This window comes from Oncorhynchus nerka, linkage group LG13, assembly GCF_034236695.1.
Source record: "Oncorhynchus nerka isolate Pitt River linkage group LG13, Oner_Uvic_2.0, whole genome shotgun sequence".
In the NCBI taxonomy this organism is placed as follows: domain Eukaryota; kingdom Metazoa; phylum Chordata; class Actinopteri; order Salmoniformes; family Salmonidae; genus Oncorhynchus; species Oncorhynchus nerka.
In genome coordinates this window covers 57209590-57232626 of record NC_088408.1, presented here as the reverse complement: position 1 = coordinate 57232626, position 23037 = coordinate 57209590, and the positions used below count along the sequence as shown (strand labels likewise).

Below are 23037 nucleotides of genomic sequence, written 5' to 3'. Positions count from 1 at the left end.
GGCACCCCCTTTGCGGCCGTACAGCACAAAACTCCATGCCTTTTGTGGCCAGTGGCCATTGTGCCCTTCTCCCTGAGTGCTGCATGCTCCTAAGCACCTCTCACTCACATGGCTCTCCATCACGTGATCGGGTCTTTCTCATAGGCTCCAAGTGAAGACAGATACATAGGGGACGCAACTGCGCGCATCCTTATCTAATTCCGAGGTGCATATTGAAGATATTGGAAGAACTGTCCACATTTACTTTTTTTTCAGCCAACAAGATGAGTAGGCCTAACGAAGAGCAAAATCACTAGCCTATTTCAATCTTCTATCCCCCATAGTACAAAGGTTTACCTATTCTATTCTGTGCAAGAAATACATATTCCTTACATAGTCTGGGACATTTGTGGGATGCAATAGATCCCAAATTAATACAACCACTAGCATCAAAATACCTTTTTTTACGCAATGTGGCGGAAGCAACAGATCAGAACATTTAGCTTAAAATGTTGAGAAACTATCAGGATATTTCTTCACATTATAAGCGCAGCAATGCGCACATGGCAGTAGGCTATAAACACGAATGTTCAATTAGCGTGAAAACACCATTGTCAAAAGTGACCGCAAATGCGATTATGCATGTAATGCTTTTATTATAAAGGTGCATTTTTATGGTGAAAATTATGTTCCCCAAACTTGAAACTCACACGCTGCTTATGAATGCCAGTTAGGCTCTAAACCCCTTGTAAAAGCAAATGAATGTGCTTAATTTTAAGAAGCTATTTGGCCACTTTAGTTGTGATACAAACCTTATCAAAACATATAGGCCTATGGGCTAGGCTACATGAGTTTAAAATATATATATATATATATATATATATATATATATATATATATATATATATATATATTTCACCTTTATATAACTAGGCAAGTGGGTTAAGAGCAAATTCTTATTTACAATGACGGCCTACCAAAAGGTAAAAGACCTCCTTGTGTGGCTGGGGGCTGGGTTAAAAAAATATAAATAAATTAAATAAAAATATAGGACAAAACACACACCACTACAACGAGAGACAACACAACACTACATAAAGAGAGACCTAAGATGACAACATAGCATGGCAGCTCCACATGAAAACACAGCATGGTAGCAACACGTGTTGCTCTGATTTTAAAAAGTCACAAAAGGCTGTTTCTTATGTTTGGGCATCATTCACAAGTGATAATATATAAGTGATAGGCTAATATTGTCACCCATCAGACTATTCTTGATTTAATCGTGTCTTTTACATTTACTAAATAATATACAGTACCAGTCAAAAGTTTGGACACACCTACTCATTCAAGGGTTTTTCTTTATTTTTACTATTTTATACATTGTAGAAAAATAGTGAAGGCATCAAACTATGAAATAATACATATGAAATCATGTAGTAACCAAAACAGTGATTTTAGATTCTTCAAAGTAGCCAGCCTTTGCCTTGATGACAGCTCTGCACACTTGTGAGCCTCTCAACCAGCCTCATGAGGTAGTCACCTGGAATGCTTTTCCAACAGTCTTGAAGGATTTCCCACATATGCTGAGCACTTGTTGGCTGCATTTCCTTCACTCTGCGGTCCAACTCATCCCAAACCATCTCAATTGGGTTGAGGTCTGGGTGATTGTGGAGGTGTTTCCTAACTTTTGACTGGTACTGTATGTGTTTTGACTTGGAATGGACCATTATCATGCACCTATCTCGAAACAGGGACAATGGGAAGAAATACATATCATCTAGGTACTAAAATAGCGAATTGAGGACGCTTTTACCATGGTTCATTTTCATACCAGTCGGGTAGGCTATACTCCTGTTGTAAAGATAAACTATGTGCTTAATATTAGGAAAGTTGAGAAATAAATATAGTAGGCCTAGCCTATGGAAAGCTGATGGAATCCTCCTCTTTTTAGTACAGGCCATCACTTTGTTTTCTGGTGCAATTGCATAGCCAATAGAAATGTTGCCCAACATGAGCTCATGGGCTCTCATGAAGTGTTTGATTAGAGTTTTGAACACATTTTCTTGGAAGTCAGAGTGATTAGAGGGTAAATAGAGTGCTGAATACTAGGCAGTTGGCAAGTTTGGTAGGCTACTAAAGACCATCTGCAGCATCAGAGCTTGGAGAAGCCGAATTACCATGAATGAAGGGTCACATGCAATTTGACTGCCTTCATGACTCGTGTAGTACTGTGTGGCAGTACCGCCTATGCGGCAGTAATACGGTCACTGCAACAGCCCTAGTCATGTGTCTTTGTTCTACCTTATGATATTTGTAGTACTACATTGATTTTGATCACTGCATTGTTGGGTTTAGAGCTTGCAAGAATGGCATTTCACTGTACTTGTGTGCATGACATTAAAACTTGGAACTTAATAGCAGGGTTGATAAATGGGCTAGGACCTGGCAACAACAATTGTAACAAGGCATACCCTGTCGTTAACTACCGGTCATGTTCTATTTCTTTATTTCTATGTTATGACCTGGCTCAAAGGCTATACCGAATCAAGTGTAATGTAAGAACATTGTAGTTACATACGCGCATCTATGGCGTACATGCACCTACTCAGGAGCAAGCAACTTAATGTAAAGTGTAACCCAGTTTGTTCACCTTTATGATGACTATGTAGTTACAATGTAACAACCTTTGCAGACAATAGGCTGACCAGGAGAAATTAGGAGACAGGAGAAAAATATGTATAACTATTTTTAATTACATTGCACTTACAATATAACAATCTTGACTAGTGACTAGGTGACAGGATAGATAATGAACAGTAGCAGCAAAGTAGAGTATGTGATGAGCCAAAATAGTAGAGCAGGAGATTCCACGTAAATGCACGGTAATAAAGCTGTCGCGCTATCAGTAATTACACATGTGGAATAACCTTTGAATGTGTAATTACACATTCCCTGTTCAAATTGTCTAATAACTGTTAGAGGCACAAACGTATTACATGTAATTACATAGAAACAACGATGTAACTACTATGTTGTTACTACAGTTATTACTGTGTAGTTAAATATTAATAGGGGCAACTTAATGTAAAGTGTTACTGTCAATAGCATTGCTATTTTGCTATGAACCTCTCATTCAATAACATACACAGAGGGTGTTACAATCACTCCAAGACTATACTATATAGAAAAAAAACATGGATCATACTACCAAACTGGCCCTTGGGAAGTCAATCATCATCCTCAACATGATGGGTGGGGAGCCTTCCAGTGAAATACTGTATATTCACAATGTGCTGTATAGAAAAAGTGTATAACATAAAATATATGTTCTCCACCCACAAAACAGAGGTCGAACAGGAAAGGCATGTCTCCATCCTTAAAAGTTGTTCCACAACTATACAACTTGTCCTGAACCATAAGACCAACTGATTCCTTGTTCTTCCTGGGTATCAGCGCTAAAAAGATTGGCTGGTTTCCCAAACACAGATTATGCCTAGTCAGACTAAGAAGCACTTCCCGTGGAGAATGTAGGGTAAATGTAGAGGACGTGTGTCAGGTACATGGTTGCTCATGGTCTCGTGATTGGTAGCCATGCCTGAGACTTCAAAATGACTGTTGGCCCTCTGACCAAAGTCTAACGGTCAAGAAGTTGGATTCTCCTGTGTGAGACCCGGGTTCAGATAATGCCTGTGAAATTAGCATCGCATCGGGTCATTCTAGACCAGTGTTTCCCAACTCCAGTCCCCGATTACCCCCAAACAGCACACATTTGTTGTGTTGCCCCGGACAAGCACACCTGATTCAACTTGTCAACTAATCATTAAGCCCTCAATGAGTTGAATTAGGTGAGTTTGTCTGGGGCAACAAAAATGTGTGCTTTTTGGGGGACTCGAGTACTGGAGTTGGGAAAACACTTTCAGGCAGCAGGTCAGACAGGCCAACAGTCCTCTAGAGCAAGGTTATTCACAATTCCCTATCTTTAACTATTCCTTTGTATAAAGTTATCCACACAAAGTGACTCCCAGTCTCGGTCTATATGACAGTCAGAGCCACACTTACACACAGTGCACACCCTCACAATGCCAGATGCAATGTCAGAGCAACAGTCTGAATCACCTAGGCCACCGGAACAGGATTATCCCATTGGAGGGAATCAACGAACGTTCCGAGCAACAATGTTCAGAATGTTTTGTAAGTGGTGTGGGACAGCCCCTAAGGCATGAGCCAGGGCTCTAAACAGAGAGACTTATTAGTGCTGAGATGTGAATCCAGCTGTTTTAGCTGAATCTAGACTGGGACCTGGGCTTGAAAGGTGTCCTGTCTGTACCCAGAGATAGGGCCAAGGACCTGAGGCTCTAGCTGCCAACTGTTGCCTAGCACAGGGCTGACCTTACCCTGCTAGGATAGCAGGGCTGTGGGCTCACAGTCACTGACTTGGTGCAGTCTGCATCACTTGAAGACTGGGGTGAAACCTTACTGCTGTGAGACATGGGGTTGTAACAGCAATGATTACAGAATGGAAACCAATACAACACAGTAGTTCGCAATTGACTGGGGTTCAAAAAGTTGTGTCTGACCACTTGCAAAACACCCAGAGATAGAGGGAGAGAGAGTAGTAGTAGTAGTAGTAGTAGTAGTAGGCTACACTTACCAAGCCCAGATACAGTTTGACACAGGCAGTATAACCACAGGATATGTTTTACATTCAGTATCATCTTGAGCCTGAAGGTGGGATGGAAACGCAATGCATTAATTGATAGTTATAATGAGACATACCCCCATCTGCTATAAGGTCTAGCAAGACCCAAGTGGGCAAAATACACATTCATTACAGTGAAGATTTCATAAGATTGCCATGTCAGCACATTCAGAAGTGAGTGGGGGAGCTAACTGGATGATAAGGGAATCCTGATAGGGGAAAATTGGATGCAGTGTCATTTCACAGCCCAGAACAAGCGTCCATGGTCTCTCTACTGCTAGTATCATGCCCCAAAGGTGCTCTAATGGTAATTTGTCAGTCTGGTCACTTCCTCCTAATGCGTGGGTGGTGAGATTGAGAACCCCATGGAGGTAGCCTCCTGTGGAGTCAAATCACAAACGTGTGGGATAAAGGGGGACGCTGAAGAGTGCCTGTGAGTGGCCTCATTTGCACTGCGGTTATGTAAACACAATTGAAAATGTTAAAGAAACACATTTATCTGATATCACTCTTTGAGTGGATTGCGGGAGAGTTCAGGGCGGGTAAACTCTGTGGCATGTTAATTAGTGAGTCTAGAGGTGAATCAATACACTCAACCCTAAAAAGAACAGTCATCGAAAGAAACAGGCGACTTGTCTTTTTATTTTTTATTTTTTTTAGAGGTGGAGGGGGTAGTCAGTGAGTTGTAGCCTATGTATTAATCTGTCTGTCTGTGGCACGGCATCGCGTTCTGTCATTGATTTATCTATATTATTAGCCTCATTTCAAGGCAAAATTGCGAGAGAGACATCTGGGTGGACGAGATTATGCCTACTGTCTCATTAACCAGTGTATAGCGCGCCATAATTTGGATAGCCTTGTTTTACAATTTAAACTATTTTTTCAATAACCATTTACACTGTGCATGAATTCACAAAAAGGTTTACATAGTGTGTGTTATTCGTTCTCCCTGCTTGTGCATAAAAGCGCATCTGTGCAAGCATGTAGTTTATACAATTGTTGAAATCCTCAATAGGTTTCTCAGTGTTTTGGGAAATTAAATGCAGTCATGCTGGGTGAATAATATAAGAATACTGCATTAGCGTCACTCGACGGGTGTATAATTGGTTACAGGTGTTTGGCGCATATGAGGATAAAAGAGGGGTTGCCATTAAGCGGCTAGTGCTGTATGTCACTATAAAATGCACCTTGCTACGAGTTTGAACTGTGAAACAGAGATTATTTTAATTGTCAACCTTTCCCACTACGGTGTATATATGAAAACAGCTGTGGGCTACCCTATGTCAATGTTGCTTACATTTAAGGACTTGATGTGACCAATACCATTAGAATATAAACTTTCAGAAAGGTGGCGCGTAACTGAGTGGAACGGTTTCACCTATCAGGCTACACAGTCTACAGAATAATACAACATTTAGTCTTCAAATGTGGACACACTTTGAGTTAGGCTACACGGACAAGGCAACGTTGCCTACAAAAGCTGCACGTACTTAACTGTGTTGTCCAATGAAGCTATCCTCCGCAAACGATGCTCAAATAAAACATCTGAAAATGTAACTTGTGGCTCTAGATTATTATTGAATCCCTGTTCCAAGGCAAATAGAGAAACACAATATGATAAACCTTGGAAAGGTCATCATAAAGGCTCATTAATGTTTATAACACATTCTAAAGCAAAGTACCTGGATGTTTGAAGTCAATTGAAACTTCTTGAGGATTTCAACAATTTCAACAAACCCTAATAAAATGCTTAATTAAATCATATAAATTATAATAATAACAATACAAAGCATTACCTTAAACACGGTTTTAACTCCATGAAATAGAAAAAGAATCTGTTAATATCCTTACAATTCCAGTTACTACCATGCGTAAAAAAGTGCCCAAGAATATGTTATCCGCAAGTCCGGCGCTTAGCACTTATTTCCCGGGCGCGCTGTTCCTCTCCAATCACTGCTGCTGTGTTAATTTGTCAGTGTTTGAGAGGAGGAGCGCACTGCCCGTCCGAAAATTGAGTGGACACTTTAGGGAGGGAGAAAAAAAACACATAATTAGACCCTCTGTCCAACAAGAACATCCTCATCCGATAAGATTGTTGCTACATCACACACATCGCTTGCACTGGTCGGACCGTTCTCAATGGAACAGTTTGGAACACAGACGTACTCATCGGTACATTTTATAAATACAAAATAATGATGTACCGAGTGTACAAAACATTAAGAACACCTGCTCTGTCCATGACATCGACTGACCAGGTGAATCCAGACTAAAGTTGTTCCTTATTAATTCCTTATTGATGTCACCTGTTAAATCCACTTCAATCAGTGTAGATGAAGGAGAGGAATCAGGTTAAATAATTATTTTTTTGAGCCTTGAGACAAATGAGATATGGATTGTGTATGTGTGCATTTCAACCGGGTATGGTAGTAGGTGCCAGGCGCACCGGTTTTATTGTGTCAAGAACTGTAACGCTGCTGGGTTTTTCACGCTCAACAGTTTTGACATAACTGGGGGAAGCATAGGCGTCAACATGAGCCAGCATCCCTGTGGAACGCGTTCGACACCTTGTAGAGTCCATGTCCCGAAAAATGGAGGCTGTTTTGAGGGCAAAAGGGGTGCAACTCAATATTAGGAAGGTGTTCTTAATGTTTTGTACACTCAGTGTATGTTTCAATTAAATCTAAAAATTATCAACCAGAGCTATTATATTTTTGTCCATACCTTGATCCAAGATATTCCGTAGATGATTAACGAATTCCTTTGGAATAAAACGGTGTCCAAAATTGTTTTGCAAAGGAACAAAGGCTGAACATATTCAACTGTCCCAATATTAACGGCCTTGTGCTAGCTAACAGGTTGGACACCACACTCACAACTGTAGAGGGAGATGGTCGCCCACTGGACAACATTTATATACAGCCCTATCGAACCAACTGGGCTACAAATGATGCAAAAACGTCAACATTTGCGCAACAGTTTTTTCCTGCCACCATACGGTCCGGGGAATTGGTGATAATTAAACAAAATAATCTCATCTTCTGTACAGAAATATAAGAAGTTAGTAAATTCACTAATAACTATTGCAGTATTTCATTAAGTTCACAATGGACAACGCAAATAAAATGCCAGTGTTTATATTTGAGGCATTGTGGTTATCCAACTACAACTGTAGTTTAGGCTAATTTACAGCTCTGATTTGGTCTGGTAACTGAGACCGACCACTAACTTGACCCGACAGAGCCAGTGAGTGATCTGACAGTAAGTGAATTGCCCTTTCCTTGTGCTTCCACACAGTGGAGAGGCCGGACCACACTTAGTTACCTCCTGTCTGCTAATCCCGTTCATTGGCTACTGCCAGATAAAGAGGCTGGATGGACCTCTGGGGAGGTGTGTGACCAAAACTGTTAAAAAGAGATTACATTGCGAAATCGTTGTCAGAGGAGCCTGTTCATTCTTAAATCCCTAGTGGATTTCACATGCAGTCCTTCTCATGGAGCCTGTCTTCGATTTAACATTTCCTAAAATAGTTGATGATATGTGCACTATAACTTTTTTTGTTTGGGATAAATCATATATTTCTCAGGTGTAATATCCCACCTCTCCATAAAATATTTCATAATGGAAAAAAATGCGTGGCCAGGTTTAGGAACATGTTTAATCAAAAATAGTTAAAAGTTCTTGTTTTTGAACCAATGACTCAACTAAAAAATAATAAAGGAGATTTAATAGAACATGAATGTAATGATGTTTCACCTACCTTTGCAAGACAACATGTTTACGTGGGGGAAAGTGGGACCACCACACCTGTTATGTGCTTTGAATTTGGTATATGATCATTCATTAAATAAAACTGACATTTCACTCCATTATCATTACAGTGGATACACGGTGGGAATGTGTGTGTTCCTTCGCTGTAAAAAGTATGTGAATGTGCCTACTTTTGCACTATATTCGCCTAGTCAGTTCAACTGTGCTGACCGATGTCTGAACATGCAAGGTTACATCTGTCTGGCATTGGAATGCTGATTTCCCCTTGCATGACATCTCAAACAAGCTGATTTGTCTCTAAACCTTTGACACTTCATGTGTTGTGTGAGACCTGCTTAAGTCAAACATAGAAGACATATAGGCCATAGTGAATTTCTTACTAACATACACTTTATGTAAGCAGTTTATATGAGATAAGAAGAAATCAAATTTAAATAAAAAGAGTTTGATCTGTATTATAATTAACTAACAAATCAAATGTTTCTGTTATAAAAACAGTGACATGTTTTTATGGGGTGAGTATTTCACAAAAATTAACTTCCTCTTCCAAATTGTACAGTGCTATCCCCCTTGACAAGAAACAACAAATCAAATCAAATCAACTGGTTTTGTAGAATCTCTCTCAAAATCAATGCACTGCATTGACAGTGGTAAATCACTAGCTAGATTTCCATCCTATTGGCGACAGATTTTCATGAGTATATTTGAAAATCATATAAACAATATGCACATTTCCCCACAAAAGATGTGTTTCCATCAAATATACTTGTTGTGGATAAAAGGCGGTGCGTGATAACAGGTAAGGTAAGACCCAGATGCAGACAACGTCGAATTAACAACAGTTTATTAATCCAACAGGGGCAGGCAAAAGACAGGTCAAGAGCAGGCAGGGGTCAGTAATCCAGATAGGTGGGGCAAAGGTACAGGACGGCATGCAGGCTCAGTGTCAGGGCAGGCAGAAAAGGTCAAACCTGGGAAAACTAGAAAACAGGAACAATCAAGAGACAGAAACAGAGGGGAAAATGCTGGTAGGCTTGACGAAACCAAACAAACTGGCAAAAGACAAACAGAGAATAAAGGTATACAGTGGGGCAAAAAAGTATTTAGTCAGCCTCCAATTGTGCAAGTTCTCCTACTTAAAAAGATGAGAGAGGCCTGTAATTTTCATCATGGGTACACTTCAACTATGACAGACAAAATGAGAAAACAAATCCAGAAAATCACATTGTAGGATTTTTATAAATTTATTTGCAAATTATGGTGGAAAATAAGTATTTGGTCAATAACAAAAGTTTATCTCAATACTTTGTTATATACACTTTGTTGGCAATGACAGAGGTCAAACGTTTTCTGTAAGTCTAAACAAGGTTTTCACACACTGTTGCTGGTATTTTGGCACATTCCTCCATGCAGATCTCCTCTAGAGCAGATGTTTTGGGGCTGTTGCTGGGCAACACAGACTTTCAACTCCCTCCAAAGATTTTCTATGGGGTTGAGATCTGGAGACTGGCTAGGCCACTCCATGACCTTGAAATGCTTCTTACGAAGCCACTCCTTCGTTGCCCAGGCGGTGTGTTTGGGATCATTGTCATGCTGAATGACCCAGCCACGTTTCATCTTCAATGCCCTTGCTGATGGAAGGCTTTGTTACTTTGGTTCCAGCTCTCTGCAGGTCATTCACTAGGTCCCCCCATGTGGTTCTGGGATTTTTGCTGACCGTTCTTGTGATCATTTTGACCCCACGGGATGACATCTTGCGTGGAGCCCCAGATCGAGGGAGATTATCAGTGGTCTTGTATGTCTTCCATTTCCTAATAATTGCTCCCACAGTTGATTTCTTCAAACCAAGCTGCTTACCTATTGCAGATTCAGTCTTCCCAGCCTGGTGCAGGTCTACAATTTTGTTTCTGGTGTCCTTTGACAGCTCTTTGGTCTTGGCCATAGTGGAGTTTGGAGTGTGACTGTTTGAGGTTGTGGACAGGTGTCTTTTATACTGATAACAAGTTCAAACAGGTGCCATTAATACAGGTAACGAGTGGAGGACAGAGGAGCCTCTTAAAGAAGAAGTTACAGGTCTGTGAGAGCCAGAAATCTTGCTTGTTTGTAGGTGACCAAATACTTATTTTCCACCATAATTTGCAAATAAATTCATAAAAAATCCTACAATGTGATTTTCTGGATTTTTGTTCCTCATTTTGTCTGTCATAGTTGAAGTGTACCTATGATGAAAATTTACAGGCCTCTCTCATCTTTTTAAGTAGGAGAACTTGCACAATTGGTGGCTGACTAAATACTTTTTTTGCCCCACTGGAAATACACAGGGGATAATGGGGAAGATAGGCAACACCTGGAAGGGGGTGGAGACAATCAAAAAGACAGGTGAAACACATGAGGGAGTGACAGTTACACCCCCCCCCCCCCCCCAGGGGGATACGCCCAGAGTCCTACCTGGGCGCATACCTGTTTGACCGGGGTGTCGGCGTTGGAAATCCACGATGAGGCCTGGGTCCAGGATGTCCCTGGCGGGGACCCATCACCCTCCCCGTCAACCAGGAACTGGAAACCCCTGCCCCGAGGTCAAACCTTCAGGAGACGCCTCACCGTGTATGCCGGTTGGCCGTCGATGAGACGAGGGAGAGGGGTGGGCCTGGAGACAGGAGACAAATGGCTGTGAGACATGGGTTTAACTCTGGACACATGAAAAGTGGGGTGTATACGAAGGGTACGGGGCAACAGAAGACAAACATCAGAGGGGCTAATTATTTTAGAGATGGGAAATGAGCAGATAAACTCGGGGGGGAAGGTTTGTGGGATTCCACCCGGAGAGGCAGATCCCGGATGGATATACCCTCTGTCATACGTTCTGCCCAAGATGATGCCGGGGTCTGATGGTTGATACCCCAGGGAACACTCAAATGGCAATAGGTCCGTGGCAGAGCAGGGAAGGGTGTTGCGTGTGTATGCCACCCACACAAGCTGCTAGCTCCAGGTAGTGGGGTTGGCGGAGACCAGGCAGCGCAGAGTAGTCTCGTGGTCCATGTTGGCTCACTCCGACTGGCCATTGGACTGGGGGTGGAACTCAGAGAACAGGCTGGTCGACGACCCAATGAGGGTGCAGAAAGCCTTCCAGAACCGGGACGAGAACTGAGGACCCCGGTCAGAAACCATGTCCACGGGCAGTCCATGGATCCAAAAGACGTGCTGCACCATGAGCTGGGCCATGTCATTGGCTGCGGGGTAGTTTGGGGAGAGGAATGAAGTGGGTGCTGCGCCTCCCAGACCTGTTTCCCTATACCCCAGCTGAGTGCCATCACCAGGCATGAGGTAGGAAGGATGGTCTCGGGCTCCGGGGTGGTAACCATGGGGCTATAGTGGCAAGTCTGGATCCCTGCCGGTAAGAGAGGGAAAAGGTGAACCAGGTAAACAGCAGGGACCATCTCGCTAGCCTGGAGTTGAGATGCTTGGCGGTGCGGGGATATTACAGGTTTTTGTGGTTGGTCCACACAATGAACGGATGTTCCGCCCCTTCAGCCAGGGCCTCTTTTCCTCCAACGCCATATTCACAGCGAGCAGCTCATACTCATAGTGGCCACTGGCCATGGTGAAGGCGGTCTTCCACTCGTCCCCCTCTTGTATCCGCACCAGGTGGTAGGCGTTCAGTAGATCCTGAACACCTCCCAGAGGTCCTGGTACTCCGGTGGGATGGCGGAGAGGTCCGGGGCACCTTCAGAGCCCTAAGGAAGACGTCCAGGGGCAGGATTCGCAGACTTCAGACAATGGGCGTGGCAGAACAGACTCCAGCCTATGATGGCACCCGTAGACCAGTTGATGAGGGGATTGTATCGCTGGAGCCAGGAGAATCCCAAAACCACAGAAATCTGAGGAGACTTGATGAGCGGAAATTGAATAGTCTCGCTGTGATTCCCCGACACCCGTAGGGGCGGCAGTTAGCATAGTGGTTAGAGCCTTGTACTAGTAACGGAAAGGTTGCAAGATGGAATCCCAGAGCTGACAAGGTAAAAATCTGTCATTCTTCCCCTGAACAAGGCAGTTAACCCACTGTTTTTAGGCCGTCATTGAAAGTAAAAATGTGTTCTTAACTGACTTGCCGAGTTAAATAAAGATACAAATAAAAAAGGTTGATGGGGGTGGTATTATCAGTGACCCATCCTATCTAGCGCCTGCACAGTGCTCTAACATCCATGGGAATGGAGAGGGGCTGAGTGGGGATGTTCAGCTCGGAAGCCAGGGTAGAGTCCAAAAAGCTGACATCGTCCCCAGAGTCAATGAGGACCTGGAGGATTTAGGCTGGTTTCCCCACAGCAGAATGACATGAAAAGGGATGTGAGCAAGGGAAGCAGAAAAGTTCTCCATATGGCACACCAGAGTACTCACTTTTACCGATGAGCCTGGTCTTTTAAAGGAGAAGAGGGCACAAAATGACCAAGAGTCCAGCAATACATACAACTCTTCGTGTTGATCCTGTAATGCCGTTCCACTGGCGACAGCCCAGCTCTGCCTGGTTGCATAGGCTCGGGAAGTGGTGACTCGGCCGTCTTCTTCGACTCTCGGGGGAGGTCAGGAAGCCTCGTGTTCTCTCGGCAACAAGACCATCGGGGACTTCCGGGGTGACTCGGAGGCCAGGTGGAATCCCTGGACTTGCAGGCAAACATGAATTTCGTCTCCCTCCGCTGTCCCCATAATCACCACGAATACGGATGGTCAACGCGATGAGGCAATCGAGATCTGTAGGTAACTCCCGAGCAGCTTGTCCTTGACCTCCTCCACTGCACAGTCTGCCACACTGCGGGAGTCCTGCCGAAGCTGGATTTGCTTCTGGGCAGCTTCTCTCCCAGAGAACGGGGCATCAAAAACCTTCACCTCTCCCATACAGCAGTAGCCCAGGTGAGAGACCTCCCGGACATCAGCGTGATGAGGAAGGCTATCTTGGAGCAATCTGAGCGGAAGGAGGACGGCTGAAGCTCGAAGACGAGGGCACACAGCTATAAACGACCGTCAGGTGCTCAGCTCTCTATTGAAGCATTCCGGTGGATTTAAGCAGGGCTCACGAGAATGTGGAGTAACTGATGAGACAGCTGAGTTACTGAAGGTCTATGGGGTTACCACCGTGGTAGACTGCCTCCCAGACATCCCGCAGAATTGCTCCTGCAAAAAGCCCAACGCCCGGTCATGGCATTCAGCCAATGTTTGTACCCCCTCCATAAGGCCACAATTCCTCTCACCGACCAATGGTGGCTCCTTGGGAGGACATGGTGTTGCGCAGCTGGCCCAGGTTTGCTGGGTCAGTCATGGCCAGTTCGTACTATCACGTTTCAAGGTAAAACCCAGATGCAGACAGCGTCAGATTATTAATCCAACAGGGGCAGGCAATAGACATGACAAGAGCAGGCAGGAGTCAGTAATCCAGATAGGTGGGGCAATGGTACAGGATCGCAGGCAGGCTCAGTGTCAGCGTATGCAGAGGTCAGTAATCCAGATATGTGGGGCAAAGGTACGGGACGGCAAGCAGGCTCAGGGTCAGGGCATGCAGAAAAGGTCCAAATCGGGAACTAGAAAACAGAGGGAAAAATGCTAGTAGGCTTGATGAAACAAAACAAACTGGTAACCGACAAACAGAGAACACAGGGGATAATGGGGAAGATGGGCGACACCTGGAGGAGGGTGGAGACAATCACCAAGACAGTTGAAACAGATCAGGGTTTGACAGTGGTTAAATTCCCATGTACTGAATAAAATACTGATGGTTTCATTACAAAACAATGTTGCATTATATACCGTATATACAGTATATACAGTATATATATATATATATATATATATATATATATATATAATGAAACATTGTTTTGTTGCAGACAACGTATATATATATATACACCCTATCTCAGCTCACTGGTCACCATAACACCCACGCGTAGCACGCACTCCAGCAGGTATATCTCACTGGTCATCCCCAAAGCCAACATCTCCTTTGGCTGCCTTTCCTTGTAGTTCTCTGCTGCCAATGACTGGAACGAATTGCAAAAATCGCTGAAGTTGGGGACTTATATCTCCCTCACTAACTTTAAGCATCAGCTATCTGAGCAGCTTACCGATCGCTGCAGCTGTACACAGCCCACCTGTACCTCATCCCCATATTGCCTTTATTTACTTTTGCTCTTTTGCACACCAGTACTTCCACTTGCACATCATCATATGCACATCTATCACTCCAGTGTTCATTTTCTAAATAGTCATTTCTTCGCTACTATGGCCTTTTAATTGCCATTTGCACACACTGTATATAGAGTTTTTCTACTGTGTTATTGACTGTACGTTTGTTTATTCCATGTGTAACTCTGTGTTGTTGTTTGTGTAGCACTGCTTTGCTTTATTTTGGCCAGGTCGCAGTTGTAAATGAGAAGTTGTTCTCAACTGGCCTACCTGGTTAAATAAAATATATAGTGAGAGTGCCCACTATGTTATTAGCATGCGCTGTCTAGACAACAGTTTAGATACATGTACTGTAGGTCTAGACTACATGATGAGATTATTTTTTATTTGTCAAAAGGCAGCCAAGCATCGATGATCATGCCACCAGAAGCAGACCCTCGATATTAATTGGAAAGGACCATCAAGATCACTGTACACTTTCACAAATGATTTAATCTGTTCATGAGTTATTTCATCTGTAGCCTAATAAACTGCAAGAATTCCCAAGTCGTAGTAGCAGGATCACTCACCATATCAACGCGTTACTCCAGGTTTACTTCGATATGATGTTTATTATAACAATATTTGGGCATAAAATCGTGTCAAACGACATTTCTCACACAGTATATTTTACCAAAACTAAAATATCTCATCATGTCTTGCTATTTTGTTTTGTCTACATTTGTAAAGTTTGCCGATACATATTCTGTTACCACCAGGCCATTTTGTGTTCGACATGTACTTTACTCAGATAAAACGGTTGGAAGAAAAGCCGTTTATAGACAAAACCTCAGTTTGTCTGTGATGCTGCGAACAACCTCGAAAGCGCATCCAGATTGGCTGTCCACCACTGCAAATACAAAAGTCATATATCGTTTAGTTTCCTTGTGCAAAGTTAACACTAATGACAGCCCTTAAAAGCAGTCATTGAAAAGGGGCCTCTGTTAATCAAAGCTGACAGGCAGGTCTGGTTGGCAGGCTAGCTGTGCAGGCTAATTGTGTGAAAGCACTGCCTTGTCTCAGGGCTCCTCAGACCAGATGAGAGCTGGAGCAGAAGTTATCGGCCTGTTGTAGTGAAGATGGTCCTAGCCCCCTGGGGGCACTTTTAAAAGTGTTATGTGTCTTTTGCATGCATGTCTACACTGTAATCATCCCTGGGTTGACCGCCAGTTACCTACTATACCCCCTCCCTACAGCTTTCTGGCCTAGACTGGTAAACCATGAAAACAGATGACGGTAGTTTGTGTGTGTTTTTTGTGGGGAGGGGGGATGGGAATGTGAGGCAGGGGAGATGCAGATTTCTGCCCTGCTAGAGCTGCCCCGGTCAAGTGTAAGTGCTGTTATTGTGAAGTGGAAACTTCTCGGAGCAACAGCGGCTCAGCCGCGAATTGATCGGTCACACAAGCTCACAGAACGGGACCGTAGCGCGTAAAAATTGTCTGTCCTAGGTTGCTACTCTCACTACCGAGTTCCAAACTGCCTCTGGAAGCAACGTCAGCATAATTACTGTTCAACGTCACCACAATGAAATGGGTTTCCATGGCCGAGCAGCTGCACACAAGCCTAAGATCACCATGGCAATGCTAAGCATCAGCTGGAGTGGTGTAAAGCTCGCAGCCATTGGACTCTGGACCAGTGGAAACGTGTTTTCTGCAATGATGAATCACGCTTCACCCTCTGGCAGTCAGACGGACGAATCTGTGTTTGGCAGATGCCAGGAGAACGCCACCTGCCCCAATGCATAGTGACAACAGTAAAGTTTGGTGGAGGAGGAATAATGGTCTGGGGCTGTTATTCATGGTTTGGGCTAGGCCCCTTAGTTCCATTGAAGGGAAATCTTAAAACTACAGCATACAATGACATTCTAGATGATTCTGTCATTCCAACTTTGTGGCAACAGTTTGGGGAAAGCCCTTTCCTGTTTCTGCATGACAATGCCCCCTGCCCAAAGCGAGGTCCGTAAAGAAATGGTTTGTCGTGATCGGTGTGGAAGAACATGACTGGCCTTCACTGAGCCCTGACCTCAACCCTACCAAACACCTTTGGGATGAACTGGAATGCCGACCTTAAGACAGGCCTAATCGCCCAACATCAGTGCCCAACCTCACTAATGCTATTGTGTCTGAATGGAAGCAAGTCCCTGTAGCAATGTTCCAATAACTAGTGGAAAGCCTTCCCAGAAGAGTGGAGACTGTTATAGCAGCAAAAGGGGGACAAATTCCGTATTAAAGCCCATGATTTTGGATTGAGATGTTCGATGAGCAGGTGTCCACATACATTTGGTCATCTAGTGTATATTGTTTGTAAACAGTATATTATTAATCATCACCCCCATATGCAATTGTTTAATAATCAGTCTCCTCTTGCACTCTAAAGGTTCCTGGTGTATCCCTTAGGGGTTCTTCAAATTGAAACTGGGGGAACCCCTATAAGTTTTTGAATAACCATTTAAAAGGGTTCTTTAAAGAACCGCTTTTAATGGATCTTCGAATAACCTTTTGAGGTACATTTTTGACCTAGCCCCCTCTCCTATTATTATTATTAATAGTAATAATAATAATAATAATAATACGCTTAACAATACAAAAAACAAACTTTTAGTTGTCAGTTGTTTTTTTATGATTTTAGTGGCAAAGCAGAATAAGAAACTATTCCAAATATGAGGTAAACTCCCAGCAGAGCACCAAGTCCAATGGGTATACCCTCTAGTGTGTTGATGTTAATGAGTTGACGTTCTCCGTATCCTTAGCCAGAAATATTTTATAACAGGTTTGTTGTTATATTCATCAGTGGTGTAGTGAGGGTGAAGTCTGTGAATCCCCAAAAATAGTAATTATACAGATAATTAACAAAACATGCACATGACAGTATTCATACCTTGGTTTTTGTGGTAAAATGTGAATGAAAAAAAATGTTTTGATAATGGTTTTCATACACATACCTTGTCCATAATGTGGAGGCCTATGGGATTTTCATTGAAGAGGTAAGGAACAGACACCTCTCAAGTCCTCAACTGGCAGCTTCATTAAAAAGTACCTGCAAAACACCAGTCTCAACGTCAACAGTGAAGAGGCGACTCCGGGATGCTGGCCTTCTATGCAGAGTTCCTCTGTCCAGAGTCTGTGTTCTTTTTCCCATCTTAATCTTTTATTTTTATTGGCCAATCTGAGATATGGCTTTTTCTTTGCAACTTTGCTTAGAAGGCCAACATCCCGGAGTCGCCATTTCATTGTTGATGTTGAGACAGGTGTTTTGCGGGTACTATTTAATGAAGCTGTCAGTTGAGGACATGTGAGGCGTCTGTTTCTCAAACTAGACACTAATGTACTTGTCCTCTTGCTCAGATGTGCACCGGGGCCTCCCACTCCTCTTTATATTCTTGTTAGAGCCAGTTTGCGCTGTTCTGAGAAGGAAGTAGTACACAGCATTGTACGAGATCTTCAGTTTCCAGCAATTTCTCGCATGGAATAGCCTTAATTTCTCAGAACAAGAATAGACTGACGAGCTTCAGAAGAAAGATCTTTGTTCCTGGCCATTTTGAGCCTGTAATCGAACCCACAAATGCTGATGCTCCAGATACTCAACTAGTCTAAAGAAGGCCAGTTGTATTGCTTCTTTAATCAGTACAACAGTTTTCAGCTGTGCTAACATAATTGCAAAATGGTTTTCTAATGATCAATTAGTCTTTTAAAATTATAAACTTGGATTAGCTTACCCAGCATGCCATTGGAACACAGAAGTGATGGTTGCTGATAATGGGCCTCTGCATGCCTATGTAGATATTCCATTTTAAAAATCAGCCGTTTCTAGCTACAATAGTCATTTACAATATTAACAGTGTCTATACTGTATTTCTGATCAATTTGATGTTATTTTAATGGACAAAAAATGTGCTTCTCTCTCAAAAACAAGGACATTTCTAAGTGACCCCAAACTTTTGAATGGTAGTGTATGTAAATGACATATTTCTGCAGTTCATTGTCAATGTGATGTAAGTGCCTTAAAATGTGTTTGGACCCCAGGAAGAGTAGCTAATTGGAATTGATAAATACAAATACATGTGAAAAAAATTGCATTCAGTTGCTTAGTCTTCTAAACTAAAAACAACATGCCTGTTATCATAGAAGTATATTTCCTAGGGTAAAAATAAAGTAAGGATGATACTTGTCTACTACAAATGTGACTTTGGCTCTAGCAGCAAATAGCAAAACGTGTCAGCAAGTATTCAGAAACGTACACAGCTGGTTGGAGAGTAACATTGTCAACGTCACCGGCCTGAATCAATTCTATAGCTACAGTCCCCCTTTTAGCATATAAATTACTTCCAAACTAGAGAAAGTTATTTTTATTGCTATATGTGTATTGAGTTGATGAAACTTTGAAATTAAGTTCCAAGCTACCTTGGTAGCACGGTGTTGTAGAACGAGTGTCTTATGAAACACATTCTAGACACTGTCTCCTGCAATCTTGCCATAACTTATTTGACGGAGAAATATCAGCTAGATAGGCTACACATATGCAGCTAGCTGCTGTTAGCTTGGCTAAACACAAGGTCAGCGCAGGCTTTAGCCTACACAGAGAACTGAATCAGCTGACCATCGTGAGATGGCGAGTCAATCAGGAGGGGAGAAGTCTCTTAACTTTGTTCTTTCCAAAGCAAAGTTAGCTGTACTCACTTCTGTCCTAGTTTGTTGTGATTGAATGGCAAAGATACACAGAAGAAACACCCACATCAAACCATTGTTTCAGTCATGGCCGTTAGCATTTCTTAATGACCAAGTTTCAAAACAAGGCCAAATCTGGAAGTTCAGTCCCCCTTTAAAAATATTTCAGAGGGAGAAAGAGAAGAGAAGAGAAGGTGCTAGCAATTGCAAACAGGCGCTCAGAGGATGAGGGGAGCACGGCACAACTGTCTTGTGTCAATACCAGGTGTCAGTCATAAGCGGAGGGTAGGCACCAGGTGTCAATCATAGGATAGGTGTCAATCATAGGAAAGGTGTTAATCACCTTTGGACAGCCAGTCAGTCATCAATAGTAACACAGAGGAGTTGCAGAGATGTTCAACAAAACCAATGACATGGGGCTTGGACTTCTGAAGTTTGAAACTTTGATTTTGGTAGCAAATGATCACTACCAACAAGGTTAGGATTTGGGTAAGGTGATCCTAGATCTGTGCCTGAAGTTAAACTGTAACCAGAGCTCTTTGCTTATAGTGATTTGCCATTGACCTTGTCCGTGCCACTACTCTACTCATCATTTCATCCTCCAGTCAACACACCACATGACTAGACAGGGGCTCACAGGGATTTTACAAGGGAGGCCCCTCTCTTCCCTCCCCCTAAAGTGATGGAGAGGCAGTGTCCAAACCCACGAGGGAGGGTTGTAACAGGGGAGGGAGATAAGGGCCTTTCTCAGACAGCTGCTCCAGGTTAGTGTGCTTCATGTTCAGACAGGCTGGACAACACGTAGCAGAGATCAGGTACAGATCATGCAACTTAAACAGGAAATGGCCAAGGAAATGTAATTTTCTTCCAAAATACTGCAATAATTTTATTGATGGATACAATACATGTTTGGAAAGGTTGGTATACTGTATACCGATATCCCTGTAAAGTAATTGATGCTCAGTAGTTAACTCAAGAGTAAAATTAAATGTTTATTGTAAATGTCTGATAAGTTCCTGAATAGTAATCCCACAGGGATGACTAACCACCAAACCTGCATACTTCCACACAGTCACACACGCTTTTGTACCTTCCGATGAATCCTAGTGATTCCCAGTATAACCTCATGCGATTGAGTTTATCAATAATTTTACCCCCTACCAAGCTTTTGACATTTTCCTCTGAGAAAAAAGGCGTTTGTTAACGAGAAACATGTTCTTTGCTGAGTGATAGACTTGAGTCAATTACAGGCAATAGTTTGTAAAAGTGTGGGAACCATTTCATTCCCTACCTCCTTGCTGTAAATAAGTGAATTAGTGCATACTGCTCCATAGGGGATTCAGAATCAAGTTTAAAAGTTTATTGCTTCTACACCTGCATTGCTTGCTGTTTGGGGTTTTAGGCTGGGTTTCTGTACAGCACTTTGAGATATCAGCTGATGTACGAAGGGCTATATAAATACATTTGATTTGATTTGATTGTCATGTGCACAGGGTACAGCAGGTGAACAACAGTAAAGTGAAATACTTACTTGCGCACTCTTTGCCAACAATGCAGTGAAGAAAAGTTATAATATAGAGAAGAAAAACATGAAACATTTGAGATGAAAAACAAAAACACGACAATACAAGTTACAGTGCCGTAAAAAATATTTGCTCCCTTTCTGATGTTCTCTATTTTCTGTGGTTTGCTACCTCAGGACCTGGACGACTTGCCTTAAAATAGAAGGAATCATTTGTGTCAGAGAAGTATACAGAAGAATATTCAGGCCATCTGTCTGTGAGCTGACGCTGAAGCACAGCTGGATAACCGTAACCTTAGCAAGCAGTTGCTTATCAACAGATAGCTTTGTTAATAGTATGACCCTATGTAGATCATCTACAGATGGGCTATCCAAATAAAGTGTTACCAAAACATTTAACACCAACAGACGTGGACTACCCATGTTGAAAGCCTGAGGTGTCAAAGCTTCAAATGTTTTGAATTTGTAATAGGGGCAATAAATATCTAGCAATGTTTTTTTCTTAGTCTCATTGAAGATGTTCAGTCAGTTGGTTTGTGAGAAACTCGGAGCACATATAGAATCCTGCTCAAGGCCACTCTGCAGCAAGGTTGTCATTATCACACTTACTGGTCAACAAGACAGCACTAGAGTAAACCACAGAGCTCAGCTTCATTCACATTATTAGAGCAATTAGTTTACACTAGTGTCTCAGTGAAAATTAAGCCATTACTGGAAGTGAACGAACAAACTATTTAAATGATGGGTTGAAACTAGAAGTGGAAACCTTTTTGTCTCAGAAAATGTATAATGACTGTCCTCTATCCTCATATATGAGCAAGAAAAGGACAGGGGATCTTGAGATCTTCATTTGGTTCCAATCATGGGGAGAGTTAACAAACTTCTGGTATTGTAAGGTCAGCTTTCCTATTGAGGATGGTAAAATCCCCAATGAAGACTAGAACTCCTTACCAGTTTATCCTCTAAATTCACGTAAGAATGTTTCCCACAAGAGGCACATTTATGACATTGTTACTAATAAGCATGCACCCATTAAGAAAAATGATTTAGAGACTGAGGCAAAAGGAATGGCAAATAAGTCTGATATACATATTGGCAAAAGTACAAAAAAATTCAGAAATCATGTGACTAAACTGAATAAAAATATTAAATTATACTATGCAACAAAGATCAATTATATAAAGAGAGTAAAAAGCTATGGAGCACCCTAAAATACAATTTTGGACAAAAAGGAAAACTCAGCCACATCATTCATTGAATCAGATGGCTCATTCGTTACAATACCCACTAATATTGCCAACTACTTACATTTTTTTATTGGCAAGATTAGCAAACTTAGGTGCAACATGCCAGCAACAAACACCAACCCTACACATCCAAGTATAACTGACCAAATTATGAAAGGATTGTCATTTTGAATCGTGGAAGAGTTGAAAAAAGTATTGCTGTCTATCAACAATGACAAGCCACCTGGGTCTGACAACTTGGAGTTAAAATTACTGAGGCTAATAGTGGATGATATTGCCACTCCTATTTTCCATTTCTTCAATCTAAGCCTACAAGAAAGTGTGTGCCCTTAGGCCTGGAGGGAAGCAACAGTCATTCCACTACCAGATAATTGTAAAACCCCCTTTACTGGCTCAAATAGCCAACCACTCAGCCTGTTACCAACCCTTAGTAAACTTTTGAAAGATATGGTGTTTGACCAGATACACTGCTATTTTACAGTAAACAAATTAACAACAGACGTTCAGCACGCTTATAAGGAAGGGCATTCAACATGCATGGCACTTACACAAATGACTGATGATTGGCTTGAGACAAATGTATGATAATAATGTTTTGGGAGCTGGTTTATTAGACTTCATTGCAGCTTTTGACATTATCGATCATACCCTGCTGCTGAAAAACTGAGGTTTTACCTCTTTACACCCACTGATATATTGTGTATGAAGAGTTACTGGTCTAGCAGAAGACAGAGGGTGTTCTTTAATAATGTAAGCCTCTCCAACATAATCCATAATACAACGTCCGGCTCCCGGCGCACGTCGTATGTGGCAGGGATTGCAAACTATTACAGACTACAAAGGGAAGCACAGCCGTGAGCTGCCCAGTGACACGAGCCTACCAGACGAGCTAAATCACTTTTATTCTCGTTTCGAGGCAAGAAACATTGAGGCATGCAT

General features: G+C 42.4%; 1 protein-coding gene across 1 annotated transcript in view; it reads right to left on the bottom strand.

Moving 5' to 3' along the window:
- The window catches only part of LOC115140643 (versican core protein-like), a 63940-nt gene extending 59243 nt beyond the window's left edge, over nucleotides 1–4697 (bottom strand). Inside the window, exon 1 of the mRNA XM_029678982.2 lies at nucleotides 4634–4697. Coding sequence (XP_029534842.2) covers nucleotides 4634–4697 — 64 coding nt within the window. The remainder of the gene's footprint in view (nucleotides 1–4633) is intronic.
- Nucleotides 4698–23037: the final 18340 nt, after the last annotated feature.